This window comes from Gadus morhua, chromosome 11 (genome assembly GCF_902167405.1).
Source record: "Gadus morhua chromosome 11, gadMor3.0, whole genome shotgun sequence".
Taxonomy (NCBI): Eukaryota; Metazoa; Chordata; class Actinopteri; order Gadiformes; family Gadidae; genus Gadus; species Gadus morhua.
Window position 1 is genome coordinate 15,344,585 of NC_044058.1, and position 17,714 is coordinate 15,362,298.

The 17,714-nt window shown below is 43.6% G+C and overlaps 3 protein-coding genes across 6 annotated transcripts in view; 2 read left to right on the forward strand and 1 right to left on the reverse strand.

Annotated features, from left to right (window-relative positions):
* The window catches only part of usp45 (ubiquitin specific peptidase 45), a 28,721-nt gene extending 22,174 nt beyond the window's left edge, over positions 1 to 6,547 (reverse strand). Inside the window, exons 1-5 of one of the 4 annotated variants that reach the window (XR_003978609.1) lie at positions 6,271 to 6,546; positions 5,744 to 5,852; positions 4,974 to 5,143; positions 4,707 to 4,807; positions 3,811 to 3,911 (exon numbers count right to left, since the gene is read on the reverse strand). Coding sequence is in view for 3 of the 4 variants with exons in the window: in XM_030371264.1 (XP_030227124.1) it covers positions 3,811 to 3,911; positions 4,707 to 4,807; positions 4,974 to 5,143; positions 5,744 to 5,846 (475 nt within the window). In the remaining variant the exon portion in view is untranslated. Of the gene's footprint in view, positions 1 to 3,810; positions 3,912 to 4,706; positions 4,808 to 4,973; positions 5,144 to 5,743; positions 5,853 to 6,270 lie in introns of all 4 variants that reach the window. The other 3 variants (XM_030371264.1, XM_030371263.1, XM_030371262.1) reach the window with 3 other exon arrangements.
* A 1-nt stretch (position 6,548) lies between these two features.
* On the forward strand, positions 6,549 to 8,777 carry tstd3 (thiosulfate sulfurtransferase like domain containing 3). The gene is made up of 4 exons (XM_030371267.1): positions 6,549 to 7,062; positions 7,170 to 7,343; positions 7,564 to 7,723; positions 7,985 to 8,777. The coding sequence occupies exons 1-4, from the start codon at positions 6,927 to 6,929 to the stop codon at positions 8,046 to 8,048; spliced, it is 534 nt and encodes a 177-aa protein (XP_030227127.1). The 5' UTR covers positions 6,549 to 6,926; the 3' UTR covers positions 8,049 to 8,777.
* Positions 8,778 to 10,220: 1,443 nt separating this feature from the next.
* Positions 10,221 to 15,867, forward strand: zgc:172323 (Filament_head and Filament domain-containing protein). The gene is made up of 11 exons (XM_030371268.1): positions 10,221 to 10,572; positions 11,194 to 11,353; positions 11,605 to 11,754; positions 12,303 to 12,422; positions 12,523 to 12,618; positions 12,868 to 13,002; positions 13,110 to 13,220; positions 13,343 to 13,453; positions 13,598 to 13,722; positions 13,843 to 15,387; positions 15,489 to 15,867. Exons 1-11 carry the CDS (start codon positions 10,346 to 10,348, stop codon positions 15,586 to 15,588), a joined length of 2,880 nt encoding a protein of 959 aa, XP_030227128.1. The 5' UTR covers positions 10,221 to 10,345; the 3' UTR covers positions 15,589 to 15,867.
* The last annotated feature ends 1,847 nt before the right edge of the window (positions 15,868 to 17,714 follow it).

Below are 17,714 nucleotides of genomic sequence, written 5' to 3' on the forward strand. Positions count from 1 at the left end.
TAAATACACACACACACACACACACACACACAAAATGGATAATAATAATTAAAGACTTCTGACGTGTTTCCCAGTGGAGCAGAGTCAGTTGGTGTGGCAGTGCATGGTGCATGATGTCCGCGTTCTCATTTACAGGGCAGCAGTTTGGAGAGCCGAGGCCAGCTCCCCGCATGCAGCACAGAGCATGCAGTCAAGAGGAAGGCCATGGATGTCTTAATAATTTGTTAATTTGTTGTGACCGTGGGGCATGAAAATCCTGTTTCCTTGCCATCTGAGGCCAAGAGATTACGAGCGCAACGGCACCGCGATTGCACGTGCACCAGGCATGCACGGACCCTCGTGCTCAAGCACGCACACACACGCAAGGCTGCACAGAGCTCCCGCTGCCCACTAACTGGCCTACTTCTGTGTGCGGTGGTGGGGATAAAGACAAATTCACCCTTGATTACCTCTGTGAAAGCACCACCAGGGGACAGGCTTCTTAGTGACTGACAAACAGGCCCCGCTGACAGCCCACCCTCTGGTACAACCACTAGGACTAAGCTATCTGAAGAATTTGTTAGCGCATTAGTCACCATGGGCAATCTTTTCGAGAGCCAAATATGTCATACACAAAGCTTTTTCATTAGAAAGCTCATCTTCCTTAATGTGTTGTCATAGTGTCCTTGAGCACGACACCTAACCCCCCTCACTGCTTCTGAGACGCTGGTTGACGCCGACATGGGTAGCCCTGTGGAACAAGGACAGGCATAACATCCATAGCACTTAAGGCAGCCTTAGGGAGTGTTACATAGATGTGGCTCAATCCATTTAATTACACTACGAAACCATTATGATATATAAGGATGTGTTCAAACAATGCCATAAGACAATAGCAAAATATACAATATCAAAGCAATAGAGGAACCCTATACAAACCCAAATTATTAAATATCTTATAACATAAAATACAGCCAAAAGGAACTTTAAATCAGGATGGACAAATTTTATAATATAACATTAAAATAAAATAATTGAAAGATAATTGAAACAAATATTTAGAAATAGGATTGCTTGTATGTTTAAATGAATAAACAGCTTCAAGGATGGGGCAAGGACACTCCTAATGTGAAACTCAATCCATGCAAAATATGATTGTTTCCTTTATAATACAGGAAACTTCACAATTTAGTACAAAACTAAAAATAATAATTTCATTAATAATTTATGAATTTTGGCAGGAAACCATTCCGGCTTCAAGTCTGATGTGTATTGCCAGACCAATAATATACTAAAAAAAATAACCTTCGAAACATCTCCGTTGTATAAAGTAAGCAAATATAGCCTTATTTTAATTTAGACACTCCAAACAGAAAAAAGGATTACGGTACTGATGAGAGCTTTTACCAGTAACCAGGTAAGAAAATTGGCAGAAGACCGCTATCGACAAGCCCCGATGCCTATTCAGACGCAATGCTTTCTTTGAGCTACACAAACACCCCAGCTGTGTTACATGCTGGAGCCTGGCTCCCAGGGGACAATTCACTTTCTACTGGGACTCCGGTACTTGAGCCGAGGCCTTGATGGTTACAGAGCATAGTAAATAGGTTTTCTTTCTTCCCTAAGCTGTTGTTGTGCCAAACTATTATGGATTCTGACGAATTCCCTGCTGTGGTTTCTTTGTGCTTGGGCAAAAAAGGAGAGCACGACAACAGCATGGGACTCAAACCTGGCCTTCAGCATGAAATGCAATTTCAAAAGCGCCTCGACATTGATGGTCCATTTTGCTACCACAATGGTCAGCGGCTTCTTCACCCAGGTCGCCGGCAGCGGCCGGTATGGTATAATCAAACAGCAGAAAAGGTGACTTTTGAGTGACTTAAAGTGGTATACAGGGTATGGCGTGGATAGTGACTGACTGGCCAAGCCAACAGACTGGCTCCATTGAGCAACCGGTTCTCTGTTGGCCTAACCTCCGGAATATCTGAAAAATAGCGCTCAAAGAAATACAAACAAAAAAAACCTACAACGTCTTCAGCTATGGGGAATAATTATTTGCTTACGGCTTCAATGTTGCGGCAAGGTCACAGAGAATAAAGATTCTTAACAACCCCTCTTTATGTGCATGTGAATGGGAGTATGTGTTGTAAATTCTGCCATTTGAGCAACTAAACCCCCTCAACTTAAACCCGAATCTATAGGCCAGTTACAAGTAATTCTACTGATATTCCAGTGATAAATTTAAATATTTATCTGATGTCTGAAATAAAATAAAACAAAACAATATATTTCAAATATAAGTTTGATTTTTCACATACCTACATGAATGCCTGTGCCTCTGTGTGTGTGCATGTTTGCACATTTATGAGTGTGTGTGCACATCTATGTGTGTGTGTGTGTGTGTGTGTGTGTGTGTGTGTGTGTGTGTGTGTGTGTGTGTGTGTGTGTGTGTGTGTGTGTGTGTGTGTGTGTGTGTGTGTGTGTGTGTGTGTGTGTGTGTGTGGCACGTGTGTCAGCCTACTCCAGCTGTTAGTCTCCGGCCCCTTCTACTTGTTGAGAAACCGGAGCTCCCACAAGTGCAGCACACGGGCCCAGGGGTGGTGAGCCACACAAGAGAACAGAGAGAGGGACCGAGCAGAGGGAGGAAGGGGAAAGCAGACAGCGACGGAAGGCCAGAAAGAGACGAAGAGCTACAGAGCAGCGTGGCTGATCCCTGCCACAGCTGCTCTCGTTCTTCAGGGAACCCAGCCGCGAAGCGCTGCACTCAAGCGCCTAATTCCTCTAATGAGTGCAGCCATGCAGAGAGGAAGAGAGGGGGGGGGTGGGGGTCACGGCTACTATACCGCCTGGCTGTGCGACTGATAGGTGACCAAGACCTGGTCAGGCCTGGGACAGAACACCGTTTTCATCCAGAGAAATAAAAAGACAGCAAGACACGGATGCATAATGAAGAGCGAGCACAGTGATCAGACCTAAGGGGGCTTGACATGCCGGGATAGACCAGAATGCCAGCACAAAAACAGGATAGAGAGCAGGGCCTGGGGTTGGAGGGCCTTGGGTGGCCAAGGGCATCTGCTAGATGACTGGCTGGGATGGGGTAGAGGGGGGGGGGGGTTCAGGTGGCCATATTAAGGTAAAAAGCAGCAAGGTTGACAATACACCCCCAGGGTACTGTCAAAGTAGCTGCATATGGAAAAGAAACAAAATAAATGGAATCAAATCATAAAGATTTGAGGGGCTTTTCTCAGATATTTAGTTGTGATACTGTAAAAGTATTCGGCTATATTGGGCCAAACAAAACATGATTTGAGAGACTTGTGAGTGTTGAACCATAAGCTCCAAGAAGAGAAACTCTCCCTTCATTGTACTACAGGATACTAGTAGATACATACAGAACAATAAACATATAACACAATAGTCTCACATAATGCAAACCTGAGATGTCCCTAGAACACAACATTAGGGGCACAAGTGGAAAGAAAGGGGGTATTCGCTTTCCCCACCAGGGGGAGTATATCTGGTCAAAATTATATCTTAACTACAGCAGGGGTTCAATTATGACCAGGGTTATTATGACTTTCTCTTCAGTGTACATGGTTTATTTCAGCATATATTTGTATGCATTTTCTGTTTATAAATACTTGTAATGACAATTGACAGATACCCATCTAATTGTAAATTATACGTTATTCGATTTGAAGGTCTAATATTAATATTAAAAAATACTTAACTTACCTTGTGGATGGGTTTGACAAAAAAAATGATTGGGTGCTTGATAAAAAAATGTATTGTGTGCGTGTATGAATGCCACCAAAAAACTATGCACAGTACCTGATGTTGCCTTGACAGAGTGCTTTTGTAGAAAGTCCAGGGTCTGAGCCAAAGCTTTCTTGTTACAGTGAGTGGAGAGCTCTTCATTGCATTCAAAACACCTGTTTAAATGACGCAGCCCCAAACAAAGCCAGAGAGGTTCCCATCAGTCAAAGACAAAGGAGACATTTAAGATTAAACCAGCACTATCTACTTTTGCACTCATGAAACTGAATAAAAAGTTACAAAATAAAATCTACCAGTGGGCAGAGACTGAAGGGAAAATATGAAAATAAAGGCTAGCTTGCTGCCATTTATCATTTGGAAACCATATTCATGTGCCGATAATATGAATTAAGGAATTTCTTTGTAAACGCCCAGATTGATCCAGGTGAACACAACGCTCATAAAACTCATAGTCTGATATTTATTACAACGGATAACTCCGGGATACCCGCGACTGATTCAGCCACAATACATTTTCTACAGCTGTTTGGGCAGTCGACTCATCCACTAATCGACTTCACACAAAGTGAATAAAGTGACTTAAAATAAACGACAGTAAAACTTAAATACATTAACTTGTGTGTGAACATGACTTCTCCCTGAGACACTTCAGAATGATTTTCAGTGTCAATGGTGGCAAAAAAAAAAAAAAGTCAATGTCTCATGCTACTTCACAACATCATCAAACTGTTTATTTTGTTATTGTTTTGATTGAGAGCTGCCTAGTGGGAAAAAATGATGTACTATGTCTTTAATAAATAAAAAAATCCAGTGCCTGGTGGGTTGTATGGGAAAATGATAACCAGTATCAGCCTCTCTTGGTCTATGAATATATGCCTTGATCAATACATGTCATGTTGGTTCATCCCTAAAATCTTTCAGATCAAGTTTCAAGACAAGCTTCTTCTTACCAGGCCTTCCAGGTGCTGAGACTGATGGTGATGCAGTGGGACTCTGAGTGGAGAGCGTGGTGATGCTTGGTAGAGTGCTGGGTCTCTGACTGGTTACAGCCCTGAGGGTGAAATTAATTAAGTATGGAAAACAGATAAACCACAATGAGTGCTGTGAATTTCAATAAAAAAATAATTGCATTCATATTCTGTTTTGTCATTTCATACCTAGATTTACAATTGTACTCAATATATATATATATATTAGAAAGGAGCACCCTATTTTACCTGATATCCACACTTGAGGCAGACCAGGATGTCATGGGAACATGCAGGCTCCCCATCGATCAAGGCTCTCTCCCTGAGGCAGTCAGAGCACACTGACCACATGCTGGCGCTCACCATCTTCTTCACTGAGCTCAGGTCTACTGCCTTGCTCACATGCTGGCAGGTCAAACCTAAGGATCAGGTTAATTTAAAAAGATTTGAATAACATTTTTTAACACTCACATTATCATTGCACTGAACTTTTGTCACAAGGCAAGCCAAAGTTCTTAGTGAAGAAGGTTCCGGTAATGACCTATCGTATTATTGTCGGAACAAATCAGATGAAGAAAGGAACAAAAAAATGTGCAAGCAGTGCTTCAAAGAGATGAAAGGCACATAAGGCAACCTTGCAGAATGGCTGTTGTCTGCTGACAATAACCACAGACACAAACCAAACAGTTATGTTTGGTTTGTGCAGAATTTCTCTTGAAAATAGTACTGCAATAACCCCTACACTAACCAAAGTACTTTAATTCATCTTACATTCAAATTTTTGAAGCAAATTAGTACTCAATGCAAAATGATGAATATAAGTTACAATAAAGACATGGCAGTATCACGAAGGGTATATTTGTTTTGCATAATGCTGCCTTTTATCCTGACAATGTATGAAACCCATCAATGTGTAAAAACATTACATTCACAGTAATTCACGTCAGGCTCGTAGTACATTAAAGTTGCCACACGAAGTGACATAAATATCACATTCAACACTTCTTGGCCGACCATACCGCTGACTTCATCCGATGAGTCCTCATCCCGAGGCTTCCTGGGTCGATTAGTCCGCTTGGTCATGTCGGCGGCTCTCAGGGAGAATGGGTCTTTTAGCCGCATCTGGAGCTGGGAGTATGAGGATTTATACATGATGCAATTCTACAACCAAAGACTCCTTCAGCCGCATCTGGAGCGGGGAGTATGAGGATTTATACTCGGGTCATTCTAGAACTAATACCACAGTCAAGAACCGTCAACAATATACAACTAAAACTAGCGAGATTCCAAATGGTTTGGTAAATGCATGTTTCATATCCTAATGTTGGTTGATGTGCAGCCGAGGGGTTGAAAGGTGGGCACTGGGCAGTGATCAAAGATGGTAAGTGATCTGTGGAAGCTAGTAGGACATAGGGAGCAGGACACATGACACAAGGAAAGGCCTCATGTATCCGCATTAACTTCTGGAAAGCGGACAGGTATCGACTTTCCTAAGTAAAATATTGAATCAAACACATTTGTCATTGATAATACTCTGTCAACTCACCCCTTTACTCTTGCTCTGTCTTATGGGCCAATACAAGATAAGTATTTAGTTTCCAATACTTTCTTGCTAGTAGCCACACGCTAGCTCAAGGCTTGCCAGAGACAACCCACTGCGTTCATCAAGTGTTAACATTAAAATGCGGGTGTTTAGTTGGTGTATTCAGATGGTATCCTCACAAAAAGCTGTTTTATTGACCACACTTTGGTTCGTTCTGGAATTTACGACACTGTTCCGGACGGCTCGAGCTGGGGCCATCAACAGTCACGTGGTCCAGACTGTCAACATGTGACGCTATACGGTGGCCCGCTTTGCCTTTACAGCGAAAGTATCGTAATTTAATCTAATACTTGTTTAGCCTAATAACAGCTACTGTCGAATCCTACGACTTCAACATCACTACGCAGTGTGTTATTACCTGCGCCATTATACTATTTGGTACTACTGTGTAATCATCAAACTATAAACCTACAGTGTAATAGCGAATGGATTTTTGCCCTTCATCTAACCGTAGTTAAACGCATGCGCATTACGTATTTTATGTGACGCCTGATTCGGTGCAATAGTGTTGTTCACGACTACAAGTCAAACTACAAGTCTTTGTAGTTTGAGGGAAAGCAGTACACATTTCTACACATATCTTATTTTTTATTGATTTCATGGCTCTCAGGGGTTGTTGGAGATACGCTGGTGTAATACCAAGGTTGTTGTTGTTGAACAGTGAGGGCGTTCATGTTGCCTGTCTCTCAACAAGACCACTGGGAAGCCTTCCTAACACTCGCTCCTCTATTTCAGGTAAATGTCCAAGGAAACGACTCAGACCGTTTGTAATGTGCTACCTGCTGTTGTCGTTTTTTAAACTGGGGAGGAATGTTTGACTGTCAACGTCTGTTTAACCCCAGATGTGCTGCCTACTAAATGGTCAATACGCAATTTGAGCTCCACAACAAACACAGATGTGAGCTACGATCAGCTCAAACAGGATCTTGCTGGTCGGACTGCTGTGGTCATAGATGTCCGGGAGCCGTGGGAGCTTAGGGAGTATGGCACCATCCCAGGCTCCATTAACGTTCCTCGTGAGTGTATATATTTATTAAACCAACTTATGATGCTCCTATTATAACATTCAGTTGTTTTGGTCCTAAGGAAGGTTGTTTCTAGGTAGGTGGGTAACGTTGGTGATAAACATGCTACTATAATTTACATTATCAGATCAATATAGGACGTGAAGCCTGTATAGATGTCTAGAAGTACTAAGGTCTGTTTTTTTTATATGGGCTTCAATGTTCTCCACAGTGGCCCAGGTAGATGCCGCCCTCCAACTTAACCCTGAAGACTTCAAGGAGAGGTATGGAGGTGATATGCCAGAGCCGGCTGATAAGATCGTCTTCTCCTGCCTTGCTGGCATCAGGAGCAAGAAGGCGCTAAACACGGCCGCACTGCTGGGATACAAAGAGTAAGTGCAGTTTACTACGTGACTCAAATGCCAGCTTTATTGGAATCAAGGTCTAAACATTGACCCTTCGCACAGTCACTGGTACATAGAGTTGACCCTATGGGAGGTGTATATATACACTCTGTAAAAGCTGAATACAATCAGATACAAATAAATAAAAAATACTCCCAAAATGGGAATTTACACACGATCTCTAATATCTCTTATGGTACGAAAATATTAACAAATGATGTTCTAACTTCCTTTCTTTTATCTTTTCAGTGTTCTGCATTACCCTGGTGGATGGCAAGAATGGGCACAAAATGAGCAGCTTAAACCTAATTGATAGTGCGTGAACTGCAGTGCCATATGGCAATTTCCTTCATGCATCGCTCACCAATGTTAAGGTTTAACGTGACTATGAATGTCCGTGGCCAGGACTGTCCGGGCACTTCACGAATGCCTCATCTCAGTGACTAAATTCTGCTTAAAATGCCAAGAAAATCCTGTTTCAATATGACGGAATACACTACGCCGATCAGTCTATATGTTGGTGCCTCAATACTGAAAATGAAAGCGTATTTGGCAAAGTCATTATTTGCTTGCAATAAAGCAGTAACGCTTATTTGATTTAATAATTTATTATACATTTTTAAACAATCTACTGTCAGACCAGAGGGTTCATGATCGTCGTTGAAGCTTTCGACAATGCGAACTGCTAGCTCCTTTTGTCTCATATTTATCTGTACTCAACACTCAAAAAGCAATACTTTACAAACTTTACAAATGATTTTGTATAAGAATCTACTAGTACACAGGTTGGTCATTATTTCAGCTATTGTTTTTGTTTTGATATGTCTATATTTAAGCATTCATTCTTAACCAGCAACTGCCATTTTCAGAGAATCTATGCAAATGCCTATCGCTTTAGAATTGATCTGAAATCATTAAATGTGAAATTTTGATTCAGTATTTTGAGTTAACATATGAGTCCTATATTTAATTCTTAAAATTAAATATAGGACTCACAAATTCCTTGTTGCCAGTATGATTCAATAAAAAAAATTCAATTGGATGGTTTGGTTTAAATGCCTTGTTTATTTTGAATAAACAGTGACATGTATTTATTAAGGTGACTTCAACTGAAATAAAATATATAAAAAGAAAAAAAAGTGTTTATTGGTTGTTTGAGAAAAGCTGGGATGATTTATTGAATTCAATAGCCATTCCTTATAGTCGCTGCATCACAGTATGAATTTGTCACTGACTTGCAATAAACAATTCCAGGTGATTAGGTCATCCTCCATGGGAATATGACAAGTCTCTTTCTAGTTGAAGCAACTGACGTGTATAGGTTTCTTTGTTAGTTACTAGACTACAGCACTCTGTAACTAACAAACTGATCACCCAGTGGGAAGCATTATAAACCTATATGCTGCTAGGTGAGTAAAGGCCATTAGACCGATAGTTAGTCATATTTAGTGACGTCTATCAAGTTTATAGAATTGGTTATTATTATCGTCTCATATTTTAGGTAGATGATTGAGGACTAGGTAGGATTTTTCATAAACATTAATGAAAAAAGGGAGAATATGGAAAAAATATGCATTTGAAAGGATGATGTATTGGGAAGTAATAGCCAATGATGTAATTTGGATATAGCGTGTGGGAACGCAGTTCACGTCCCTGAAACATTGAGGCTTCTCATGAGTGGCACCCTGATGCAAGAAGTGAGGTCAAAGGGAGAAAACGACAACAACAACACGTATCTGCCTTGCCTCCTTGCGTGTTGGCAGTACATTCTGATAGAGATAAGCCTATGTATAGATAGCTGGATTAACTGACCCTTTGGTGGCCATGTAGGTGTCAATTAGCAGCACTCTGGAAAGACTGGACCAAAAAGGTCTCTCCTATCCCTTTCAACTGTGAAACTCCACTATGACCCTCCAACCTTCCCCATATCCATTCATTAATTTCCCACAATGAGGCCGTTAAGTTTTTTGTACATGCTTCTTTTCTTATTTTAAAAAGGACTAATGAGTACTAAGTCTTGTTAAATCTCCCCAGGGTTCTTTGTCTATACCTGACAGTGGGCTCTTCAGCACATACTGACTTTAGTGCTGAAGAGGCAATTAAGGTTCCAATCAGATGACATCACGCCACAGCCCCTGACGGCACCCTGTCTCCCTCCCAGTGTATACTCTTACGATTTGGAGAACTACAACTCCTGCCATACCGTTTTGGTTGTATTGTGCTTGTAAAACGATTAAACGGGAAGCAGAGGTCAGGCATGATACCTCAAATATAGAAAAGCAGGCCCTATACCCTGTGCTACATCCCAAAATGTTTGCGTTCATCAATCTTAACACAAGATCATCGCGGGTAGCTGCTAGATATCTGAATGGCATTTCGAGCTGCTGCAGAGGTAAGAGATTCCACACGCACTGGGTCATGTTCCGAGCTGGCCTTGCTGAAAGCCGCTGGGCCCGGCCTTGTTGGAAACTATAAAAGCTCGGGGTGAGGTCTGCCTAGGTTCTAAAGAGGAAGACTAAAGTTCCAGACCTAAAAGGGAAACAAAATCCGCCCACATTCCCTACTGTGTACAAGGGGCCAAACGGTACAACCACCACCACCACCACCACCATGAGTCACAGTCCGGAAAGGATCTCGTCCTACCGCCGTCACTTCGAGGACAGCTCCAGCTCGTCCTACCAGGTCCGGGTGTCCAGCCCGTCCCCTACCCGGAGAAATGGCCGCACCGCTTCTGTCGGTGTGTCCCGCTGCCCTGGAGCCGGCAGCACGCGCACAGAGTCGATGGGAAGAAGGACCGCCTCTGCTGCACGAAGAACCACCCGTGTGTCTGGATCTAGGTAAGCGCGCTCAGTCCACAAAGACTCTATATCTAGGTAAGCTGGCTCAGTCTGCAAAGACAGGTGTGTCTGGATCTAGGTAAGATGGCTCAGTCCACAAAGACTATATCTGGAACTAGGTAAAATGGCTCAGTCTGCAAAGACTTTATCTGGAACTAGGTAAGCTGGCTCAGTCTGCGAGGACCGGTGTACCTGGATCAAGGTAAGCTGGCTCAGTCCACAATGATAGGTGTGTATGGATAGTCCACAAAGACCACAAACATAGTGGGCTGCTTGGGCCTGATTGTTGTATACCAGGATTTACCTTTATGTTTGATGTAAGTTTTATGTTACTATAATATATAATCACATAAACATGAGAGAATTTGTAAATGTAATATAGGTATACTGTAAATTGTGCTTTATAAAAATAGCAAGCACAAACAGATTGTGTTTCATGAGCAATCAATACTGCACATCTAGGTTCAACATTCTATTTCAGGACACAACACAAAATTAAATTGACATCATCATCAACCAGCCATGTAGTTTCACACACAAGTGAGCAATATCTCTTCGGATATGGATTTGATGGCTCTGACTCATGGGTCAATCTGAGTTTTGTTTACTATCTTTTTGCAGTGCTAGCATGGGCACCGTAGCATGCATAGGTTTAGACGGAGTGCCCGCCATCGACCTGGACGTGGCGTCTGCCGAGAACCAGGAGTTCCTCAGCACTCGCAACGGCGAACGCCGGGAAATGATTGTCCTCAATGACAGACTGGCTGTATACATCGACAAGGTTCGCTCCCTTTGTTTGTCAAACAGCCAGGGTTGTGGTTCATCCTATCAAGGGAACTGGATTTTGTCTCACTCATAAAATAGCATAAGTATGTAATGAATGAAAATTAGCATCTAATCTATCTATACACTAATCGAAATAGTAAATATACACCTCAATGCACACATTGACAGGTACCTTTATGGTCACCCTAATATACTGTCCCATATCCAAGTTTCGATTGGGTTTAAAATAGCTCGTGTTTTTCGCAGGTTCGATCGCTGGAGCAGAAGAACCAGTTGCTGGAGACTGAGATCGAGGCCTACCAGAACCGGTTCCAGAAGCCGACGGGTCTGCGCCTCCTCTATGAGGAACAGCTGAAGGAGCTGAAGAAGATCGCTGAACAGATGAGAGTTCAGCGGGTGAGAGAAAATGTGTCAAGTCAGAACGTCGCTTTCATTTGTTATTTACACATTTCAAATAACCAATAGAGCGCACCGGAGGAATGTATTTGTTTCTGGCAAGGTTTACGCCTCGCAGAGCTTCAGTAGATTAACCAAGTAGCAGCACAAGAAGTCAACTTGGTGCTTTCAAGGTTCCCTGCCTGGTAACAGGCCTATTTCTGGCAGGCAAATGGAGAAGTGCCTCAGTTCGTTATGGTGCAATGGAGTACAGCTGTCTGCAGTTATGCTTTATCCATAGATTAGTTGGCTTGATTACACACACACACACACACACACACACACACACACACACACACACACACACACACACACACACACACACACACACACAAACACACACACGTAGAGACAGACACAAGCACACACAAATACAAAAACACACACACACAAACACACACATTAGATTAGCTCAGATGAAAGAAGCTTGATACAGTAAAGGCAGAGTCAGAAAAAGGGTAATCGTAACATTTCTCACACTGGTGTATTGACGGTCTCTTGATCTTCAGGACATTGCCTTGGCCTCTAAGGAGTCCACATCTGCTAACTTGGCATCATTAAAGATCAAGTATGAGGAGGCATTGGAGCTGAGGAGGAAAGCCGAGCTCGACATTGAGAACTTCCGCCCAGTAAGCTAACAGACACGGACATCCATCTCCAACCTTACTAATTACTTAATAAACCATTATACTCTGTAGAGACCTAATGACAATACTGTGCTATCCCTAGGATGTAGACAAAGCCACATCCTCGAGGATCGCCTTGGAGAAACAGCTAGAGCAGCTGGAAGTAGAAATTGAGTTCCTGAAACGGGTCCACCAACAGGTTAGAACTTCAACCTTTCACACACACCCTTTTCCAGAGCGCAATGTAGTATATGCATGCACAGGAAATTGGGGAGTAGGTTTAGTGCTTAGTGCTCTTGGTTGATCATGGATAAGGATTTACTTCAGGGCCCTGAAGGTAAGAGGACACCCCAGCCACAAACTAGATCATTCCATTTGCTAATGGCCTCATGAATAACAGAATACCTTCACTTCTTCACTATTCCCATTATATTTCTCCACTGCCCAGGAAATTGAGGAACTTTTGAAGCAGATCTACTCAGCCCATGCATCAGCCGAGAGCGCCTTTGCCCTGCCTGACCTGGCCTCAGCCTTAAAACAAATCCAGAAGCAGTACGATGACATTGCTGCCAAGAACCTCCAGGTACGAAAGTGAAACACACAATTAGATAGATGTGCATTCAAGTGTTTACATATTGTGTACAACTATAATCGTGTTAGGTTTCATATAAGTTATGTTTCTTTTTACAGGACATGGATGCATGGTATAAAAACAAATTTGAAGACATAACCAACAAGACCACAAAGCATGTGGATAAGGTTCGCGGAATCAGAGAGGGAATAGCTGGGGCCAAAAAAGATGTGAGTCCTGAGATTAAACACCCTAACCATAGTTAATCACTATTATCGGGAAAATAATAGTTACCCAAAATATTTTTCTGTAATTTAATATTAATAATAATAATCCTGTATAATCTGTGAAGATCCTCAACAAAGAGAGAGACTTGGATTCCATGAAGACAAAGAATGATGGTCTTGAAGCCCAGATCCACGACACACAAGATAGGTACAAGAAGGAACTGGAAGAATTGCAGGTGAAGAGAAGGAGTTTTACGTGTACCTTAATCAATGAGTGAATGCCCACAAGTTCCTCACAAACGCAGACACACACTTCAATACATGATCAAGAGAAAACAGTTGAACAATTGACTTACGTTGCTTTTGTGGCTGTTCGCCAGGCCCGGATTGAGGCCCTGCAGCATGAGCTAAAATCCACCAAGGGGAAGATTGCGCTGCACCTGCGTGAATACCAGGACCTCCTGAATGTGAAGATGGCTCTGGAGATTGAGATCACAACATACAGGTGGGGGAGCAACCAGTGGCTACTGTATGTGGTGAATTGGTGCACAGTGTAATGTACAGACTTTTAGAAATACATACTGTAGCAGACAATTGTATCACATGTTCTTTTTCTTTCTTACAGAAAACTAATTGAAGGAGAAGATGTGCGGCTCGCTGGTATGATGCTCAATGTGTCGTTCATGAGCAGCAACTGCATGAGCGCCATTGGGGCTGGGACAAGCATGGGTGGAGAAAACATGGGCAGCACTGGCATCGGAAGCACAGGAACCAGTGGCAAAAGTATGGGGGGAGCAGGTACGGGTGGAGCAGGTATTGGTGGCGTAGCAATGGCTGGGGCTGCCGTGGGTGGAGCAGGAATCAATGAGACTGGCATGGGTGGTGCTGGCATGAGGGGAGCAAGCATGGGTAGCAATGGCATAGGTGGAGTAGGAATGGGTGGCGCAGGCATGGGCGGTGCAGGCATGGGTGAATCAGGCACTGGTAGAGTGGGAATGGGTGGGGCTGGTGGTGGAGCAGGAATCAGTGGCAGAGGCATGGGTGGTGCGGGCATGAGTGGTGCTGGCATGACTGAAGCCAGTATGGGGGGTGTAGGCATGGTGGGAGCTGGGATGGGTGGCACTGGCATGGGTGGTGTAGGAATGGGCGGTGCTGGAGCCGGTATTGGAGGTGTGGGCATGGGTGGCACTGGCATGGGTGAATCAGGCATGGGTGGTGTAGGAATGGGTGTTGCTGGAGCCCGTATGGGTGGTGTAGGCATGGGTGGTGCTGGTTCCGGCATGGGTGGGGCCGGCATGGCTGGTTCCGGCATGGGTGGGGCCGGCTTGGCTGGTTCCGGTATGGGTGGTGCAGGCATGGGTGGTGCTGGTTCCGGCATGGGTGGGGCTGGCTTGGCTGGTTCCGGTATGGGTGGTGGAGGCATGGGTGGTGCCGGCATGGGAGGCAGTGGCATGGCTGGTGCCGGTATGGGTGGTGCCGGCATGGCTGGTGCCGGCATGGCTGGTGCCGGCATGGGAGGCACTGGCATGGGTGGAGAAACAATGGGCAGTGCAGCAATCAGTGGCACAGGCATTAATGCAGGAATGGGTGGTGCTGGCATGGGAGGTGCTGTTATGGGTGGTGCCGGTATAACTGGTGCTGGTATGGGTGGAGCTGGAATGAGTGGGTTAGGCATTGGGGGTGTAGGCATGGGAAGTGGGGGGATGGGAGGAATGGGCGGAGCCGACATGACTGGCGCTGGAGGAATAGGTGGAGCCAACCTGTCTGGCGCTGGAGGAATGGGCGGAGGCATTCACGGAGTCAGGTCAAGGGGCATGGATGGAGGCCTGGACAGCAGTGCCGGGGGCGTACATTCAGGCACCGAGGGCCAAGGAGGAATGGGAGTGGGTCGTGTGGGGGGCTCGGGCCCTGAGGGGATGGGCCGTGGGAGGAGTGTAGGTGGGGGCAGGGGTACTGGCTCTGGAGGAGCTGATCTCTCAGGAGTAGCCAATGGGTACGCTAGAACTGGGGGCGTGGCGGGAGGCAGTGGAGGAATGGCTACCATGGGCGGATTGAGGAACATGTCTGGAGAGTGCCTGGATGGTGCCGGTTCAGGAGATCCTAGGAAAGCCATCGATGCCTACGCAGAGCAAGCTGTAGAGTTGACCGAGAGAAGGACCGTACTTATTAGGTATGTGACGATAAAGGCTAGCCACTGCTCTCCAGAAATAAGATGTATTAATCTCCGAAACATAACCACTGACATTATCCCACTGGTTCTTCCTCACACAGGACCGTAAAAAACGAGGACGAGGTGCTGGAAACTGACCACCATGAACAGACCTACATCATCAGCGGGGCTGCGGACGACTCTGACGATGACCAAGCGTGATTTAACCATTTGACCTTCTTTGACCATTAAAAAGCTAACCCACCCCACCCCCCTCTTTCCACTGACCAATGACCATGTCTGGAGCATGACCTTCGCCCTTTGACCTGGACATCAGGAGCATGAAAGACGCCCTCACCAGCCGAGCTGCGTCTCTTCCTATTGGGCTGCAATGTGTCCCACAAGGGACGCTCAATGTTTTCTCTACACTTTGCTTCGGTTTGCACTCCCCTTTTCTTTTTTTTCCTTCAATGAGCTGCAAATAAAGCCATCAGCATTCAATGAGGTTGTCCCATGTCCTATTTGAAATCTCATTTATACATTGCTCATTATGGATTTCAGGCAGTGATGTTATATACAGCTTGTATACAGCCAGCTTCAATCGACCAAATAAAAATAGTGTAGCGCTTGTTGGCACAGGATAGTAAGTGATGTGGCAGGGGAGGACAGAGCCAAAGAGGGGAGATCACCTGGGGCTTGAGTGGGATCTTTTAAGACTTTTTTGCGAGGGTGAACAGGCCTACGAGGCTATCCGTCTAGCCGATGGTTTCCTACGGCAATAGCGCATAGCCGTTTCCTGTCCCCATTCCATCCACATCCACACCTTTCCCTTGTACCACTGATAGGGAGAGATCAGAGCTGGCCAGCAGATGCCATCACACTCACCGGAGGGAGGCAAGGGATTCCTGAATTGTGACATGGGGTGGGGGGTGGGGGGGTGCTATGGAATGCAACCCCAATGCAAACAAAACAAGAAAAGGTTAAACATTATAGTGGCAGTGGGATGAATAAGGGTATTCTGATGTGCACTCTGGATTAATGTATTTGCGCTTCTGAACATGGGCCTGAATCTATTTTGTCAAAGGTACAATTGTATAGATATAATTATATCATTAATATAGTTAATTATATTATAGTACACATTATATATATAATATTACTCATATCTGTTTTTTATTTTGGGATATTTGTTAGAATAATAATCATCAGCATGCACATTTTTGCACAATACTGTCTGCATAGTGTTACGATATAAGATGCTAATCTGTAACGAGATTTTAACAAATATTCAAGATAATTTAAGTGGTTATTCTTGCAGCCCTGGATTAGAATTATCAGACAACATGAACTGCATTGAAATACATTCCCGTCCACACGACAGAAAACAAGTCATAGGATTAGAAGCTGAAACAATCAATAAGCGCTCCTCCATCAAGTCCACCATCTCACCCCACCCAAACACGCAGACACAATTATTATTCAAACCTAGAAATGTCAGTCGGACGCTCTAATGAGAAGCAGCCAGACGTCCGCCTCTCGCTCTGCCCCCGGTTCATTAGATTGTACTCCGCGACCGCTGCTTATTAATGTCCATCCAGCCTAATATGCACTCAGGTCTGGCGATAATCACGAAATTTGTGAGGAAGACTACTAATCTATATAATAAGATAGGCGTCTATAGCATTATAATTAACAGGCAAAGGAGCGTGAGAGTCCCCGTGTTTGACGGGAGGAGCCCTACACGGCTCAGGAGCTATCCATGGTGCTGTCATTCCTTTTCTAGTCTACCCTTTTCTCTTTTTTTTGTTTCATTGTCCAAGGCCTTTTCTTTGCGTTTATTTCTTGATTTGCGTCTCAACAAAAGATTGTGAGAAAACAAATAAATGAACAATTAAGTTTAAAAAAAACTAACGCAGGGTCAATTCCCGTCCAATTTGACCAATGCAACAATTCTTTATTTATTAAAAAATAAAAAAGGAAAATAAATAAACATATAGCCTATACAAACAATTGTAACACATTAGTGATGTTGTCACTTTAGAATATTCAATATATTTTATTTCTTTATACATAGGCCTCTTTATCTATCTATGTATAGCCTATCTATGTTCTATGTATCTGTGTATCTATCTATGTATCTATATCTCTCAATGATTATATCGATGTATCTATATCTAAATCTCTCTCAGGCAAATGAGTTACATAGATATCTATTCTTTGCCTGACGAACTGAATTACGAATGAATGAATGTACTTTGACTATAAATTGCTTTTTTATATTTAAACAAATAAGACCATTAGAAGTCAGCAAACAATCATTCTTCTTGTAATAATAACAAACATGTTTT

Coding starts and splice junctions, on each gene's coding strand:
- tstd3 (XM_030371267.1), top strand. CDS start 6,927: ATGGCTCTCAGGGGTTGTTGGAGATACGCTGGTGTAATACCAAGGTTG. Junction 7,344..7,563: donor AGGCTCCATTAACGTTCCTC/GTGAGTGTATAT, acceptor TGTTCTCCACAG/TGGCCCAGGTAGATGCCGCC. Junction 7,724..7,984: donor GCACTGCTGGGATACAAAGA/GTAAGTGCAGTT, acceptor TTATCTTTTCAG/TGTTCTGCATTACCCTGGTG.
- zgc:172323 (XM_030371268.1), top strand. CDS start 10,346: ATGAGTCACAGTCCGGAAAGGATCTCGTCCTACCGCCGTCACTTCGAG. Junction 11,354..11,604: donor TGGCTGTATACATCGACAAG/GTTCGCTCCCTT, acceptor TGTTTTTCGCAG/GTTCGATCGCTGGAGCAGAA. Junction 13,454..13,597: donor AGGAACTGGAAGAATTGCAG/GTGAAGAGAAGG, acceptor GCTGTTCGCCAG/GCCCGGATTGAGGCCCTGCA.